The sequence below is a fragment of the Portunus trituberculatus genome, unplaced genomic scaffold (genome assembly GCF_017591435.1).
Source record: "Portunus trituberculatus isolate SZX2019 unplaced genomic scaffold, ASM1759143v1 PGA_scaffold_203__11_contigs__length_482353, whole genome shotgun sequence".
NCBI lineage: Eukaryota > Metazoa > Arthropoda > Malacostraca > Decapoda > Portunidae > Portunus > Portunus trituberculatus.
In genome coordinates, this window is record NW_025541371.1 from 297,602 (window position 1) to 302,112 (window position 4,511).

Consider the following 4,511-nt stretch of genomic DNA (forward strand, 5'->3'; position numbering starts at 1 on the left):
GGCGCGTTGCCAGTGGTGCAGCTGTTAGTCAACGGACGTCGTTGTCAAGTGCTCGTTGACACAGGCAGCACCGAGACCATCGTGCACGCTTCGTGTTGCATGCGGTGGCAACCGCGGATCACCAGCGTAACGACCATCAGTGGAGACACGTTCCGGTGTACTGGAGTCGGCGAGGTGTCTGTGGAGACTCCTGCTGGCCTGTGTGCCAGACTCGAAGCACTGGTGGTGAGCCAGCCTCCCCTGGGCGCGGATGTTGTACTTGGCATCGTAGGCATCGAGGCACGGTGGAGTTACGGTGAAGTCTGCCTCTGATGTTCAATTCTGCGGCGCTGGACAGCGACGGTTGTGTGGCACCGCTGCCCCTGCGCCATTGGTGGTGGACGCCCCTGACTTCAGCGTGCAGTTCAACACAGTGAGTCGGACGTGGATCGTCACGTGGAAGTGGACGAATGGTGCTGCCCTGACTGTCTCGGCAACACAGTGGAGCAGTACAACGTGCCCCTTTCCATGCGACAGGCGTTCTGCCAGGAGCTGGAGTCGTGGATTACAAGTGGTTGGCTTGTACCTCACGATGAGCAGCAGCACGGGCACCTCGGGGCTTCTACCGCTCATGGCAGTGCGGCAGAACAATGGCGGTAAGGTGCGGCCCGTACTCGATTACCGTGAGCTAAATGACTGCGTGACTGCCTTCACTGCCGACAGCGACGTATGCTCTGACCAACTAAGGAAGTGGCGCTGGCATGGAGAGAACGTGTCCGTCCTCGACCTACGCAAGGCGTATCTACAGGTGCGTGTAGATCAGCAGTTGTGGCCTTTCCAGACCGTGATGGTGAGAGGTCGGCGGTACTGCTTAACGCGCCTTGGTTTTGGCCTCAACATCGCTCCACAAGTTATGAAAGCAGTTGTCAAGACCATCCTGGCTCAAGACTCTAAGATCGAACAAGCAGTTTTGCCGTACGTAGACGACCTGCTCGTGAATGAAGACCTGGTCAGTGCAGAGCAGGTTGCTGCACACTTCGCGAGTTACGGGCTGGAGTGTAAACAGCCAGTCCGTGTGGCGGACGGGCACGCTTGCTGGGTCTACGCGTACGTCCGGTGAACGGGGAACTGCAATGGACGCGAGACAACGCAGTTGCCGTGCCACCGAAACAAGTGACCCGCCGTGCAGTGTTTGCGTGGTGCGGGCGACTGATCGCTCATTTGCCGGTGGGCGGCTGGCTGCGACCGGCAGTGGCATGGATAAAACGGCAGGTGAACGCTAGTACCCGGGACTGGGACGACGTGACGGGGGATGACGCGCTATGCGAGCAGATGGAGTACGTGTCAAGCAGGCTGTCCAAAGAAGATCCGTGCTGTGGGCAATGGTGCGTGCATGGAGACCAGGCAGTGGTGTGGACCGACGCCAGCTCTATCGCTGCCGGTGTTGTTGTGGAAACACCGCAAGGAGCTGCCATCGAGGACGCATGCTGGATTAGAAGAGATGAGAGCTCCCACATTAACATGGCTGAGCTGGACGCAGCAGTTCGTGGCGTCAATCTGGCCATCGCGTGGGGCACGTCTTCGCACCAAGGCTCATGGGGAGATGCTGATTCACCGTCGGGTAGATGTCATCCGGCAGCTGGTGACGGAACTTGAGCTGGTCATGTCTGTGACGCTCGTACGCTCCTCAGAGAACCGCGCTGACGCCCTCACGCGAGTCCCAGGGGAGTGGGTGCGAGGTGACAAAGACGGATCGGCAGTGAGTGTAGCAGCGGTAGCAGCAGCAGCAGCAGCTAGCAGTCGGGATAGCAGCGTGGCGAGTGTCGCTGACGTTCACATACGTGCTGGCCATCCCGGCGTGCGACGCACACTCTTCTTTGCACGACGTGACATCTCACGACCAGTGACGCGTGCTGAAGCACGTGCTACTGTGCGGCAGTGTGAGGTGTGCCGCAAGATCGACCCAGCGCCGGCGAAGTGGCAGCACGGGTCATTAAATGTGACTGAGACATGGTGGCGTCTAGCGACAGATGTTACCCATTACCTCGGTAGCGCCTACCTGTCCCTTGTCGACTGCGGGTCGTCTCGGTTCGCTGTGTGGCGACACTTACGTCGTCAAGATGCGGACACCGTCGTCAGTCACCTGGAACAAGTCTTCTGCGAGCGAGGAGCGCCGGCGGAACTGCTCTGTGACAACGAAACTGTCTTCCGAGGCCGGCGATTCGCAGCTTTCGCGGCGCGCTGGGGCGTGTCGCTGCGCTTCAGAGGGGCATACGCACCGTCTGGTAACGGTATCGTGGAAAGGAACCATCGCACGGTGAAGGTGATAGCAGCGAGGAAGGGCTGCTCCGTTGCTGAGGCAGTCCACCTGTACAACGTGACGCCCCGGGACGAAACTGTGGCATCAGCTCCCGTGAGTGGTATTTACCGGTACCGAGTACGAGACTGCGTGCGGCACGATCAGGTACAGCGTGCCGTTCACACCTCCCCTGATGTTGCAAAGAAGAACTACACGGTTGACGATGCAGTGTGGGTTCGGAGGCGGGGCGAGCGCTGCACCTCAGCATCGCAGCCCGGCGTCGTCACCAGGGTGAACTCGCCGCAGGTGGTAGAGGTTGATGGAGTCCCACGACACGTCAGGGACTTGAGACACCGCAGCAGCCTCTCAGTGAACGAAGCTGGCACTCCAGATGAACCGGGAGTAGAAGATGAACCCCCGCTTTATGTTGACGCGCAAAGCCAGCTGCTGCAGCCGCAGGTGGCTGAACCCCCACCTGAGGCACCACGAGAAGCCGTGCTTCGAAGGAGTACCCGTGAGCGGCACCCTCCGCAGCGATATTGTTGTGATCCTGGAGATCAGGGGAGTGTGTAATGTAATGTATATGTATCTGTGTTGAAATGTACCATGATGTGTGTAGGTGATGGGTTAAATACTTGGGTGTCGTTGGCTCTTACACTTGTACCTAATTACCTAGTTAATTGCTTGTTATGGGAGGGGAAGTGAGGACGATTGTGACGCGAGGCGTCGGGTCAGTGGGAAAGCAGAAAGCGAGCTGTGTAGTCGCCCCACACCTATGTACACCAAGGGAATAAAGATCACCGGATTGCTGACTGCTTTTTGCTGAACACCACAGCACCAAAACTCAGAATGCAGGAAAACAAACTATTTGACTAAAGAACTGAAATGTCAAAAATTGGTTATTTTGGTATATTACAGCGTTTTGTGCCCCAAAACTCAGAAATGCATCCAAAACACACTATTTGTCTAAGGAACTGAAATATGTCAAAAAACATGTTATTTTGTAGTATTCCAACAAATTATTTACGAATCTCAGAAATGCAGGTAAAACACTATGTTTGTTAAAACGTCTTATTTATGTGATTTTTAAGGTGTGTTATGGAAAAAAACTTTCACGATTGAAAATTATTCTTATTCGTTATTATACATTGTTTTTCTTTAAAACGTATAAAATTGATGAAAACAAGCTGGAATAGAGAATCCAAAGTAAAATTAACAAAAACGTGGTATTCTAGTAGGTTTAGCTTTTTTCCACTAGAACACAGAAATGTTAATAAAAAACACTATTTTTCAAAGGAAATGAAATATCTCAAAATGGGTTATTTTGGTGTATTCCAGCGTTTTATGCACGAAAACTCTAAAATGCAGGTAAAACACACTATTTGTTATGAGAAAAAAAAACTTTCTCGATTGAAAATTATTCTTATTCGTTATTCTACATTGTTTTGCTTTAAAACGTATGAAATTGATGAAAACAAGCTGGTATAGATAATCCAAAGTAAAATTAACAAAAACGTGGTATTTTAGTAGGTTTAGCTTTTTTCCACTAGAACAGAGAAATGTTAATAAAACACACTATTTTTCAAAGGAAATGAAATATCTCAAAATGGGTTATTTTGGTGTATTCCAGCGTTTTATGCACGAAAACTCTGAAATGCAGGTAAAACACACTATTTGTCTAAAGAACTGAAATATGTCAAAAATGAGTTATTTTGGTGTAATCCAGCGTTTTATGCAACAAAACTCAAAATTGCAGTCAAAACACAGTATTTGTCTAAAGAACTTAAATATGTGAAAACCGTGTTATTTTGGTGTGTTCCATCGCGTTATACTGCAAAACTCAGAATGCAGGCAAAACACACTATTTCTCTAAAGAACTGAAATATGTCAAAAATGGGTTATTTTGGTGTATTACAGCGTTTTGTGCACCAAAGCTCAGAATTGCATGCAAAACACACTATTTGCCCAAGGAACTGAATTATATATATAAAAAAAAAAAACAGGTTATTTTGGAGTATTCCAGCGATTTATTTACGAAACTCAGAAATGCAGGTTAAATACTATGTTTGTTAAAACAACATATATATGTGTTTTTAAGGTGTGTTATGGAAAAAAAAACTAACTGGATTGAAAATTATTCTTATTCGTTATTTTACCATGTTTTGCATCAAAACGTATAAAATTGATATAAATAAGCTAGTATAGAAAATCTAAAGTAAAATTAACAAAAACA

At 49.4% G+C, this 4,511-nt stretch overlaps 1 protein-coding gene across 1 annotated transcript; it reads left to right on the forward strand.

Moving 5' to 3' along the window:
- Positions 1-1,291: 1,291 nt before the first annotated feature.
- LOC123500329 lies at positions 1,292-2,851 on the forward strand. The gene has a single exon (XM_045249032.1). It carries the CDS (start codon positions 1,292-1,294, stop codon positions 2,849-2,851), a length of 1,560 nt encoding a protein of 519 aa, XP_045104967.1.
- Positions 2,852-4,511: the final 1,660 nt, after the last annotated feature.

Bases quoted from the DNA above. Each gene is read 5' to 3' on its own strand.
- LOC123500329 (XM_045249032.1), top strand. From the start codon at position 1,292: ATGACGCGCTATGCGAGCAGATGGAGTACGTGTCAAGCAGGCTGTCCA.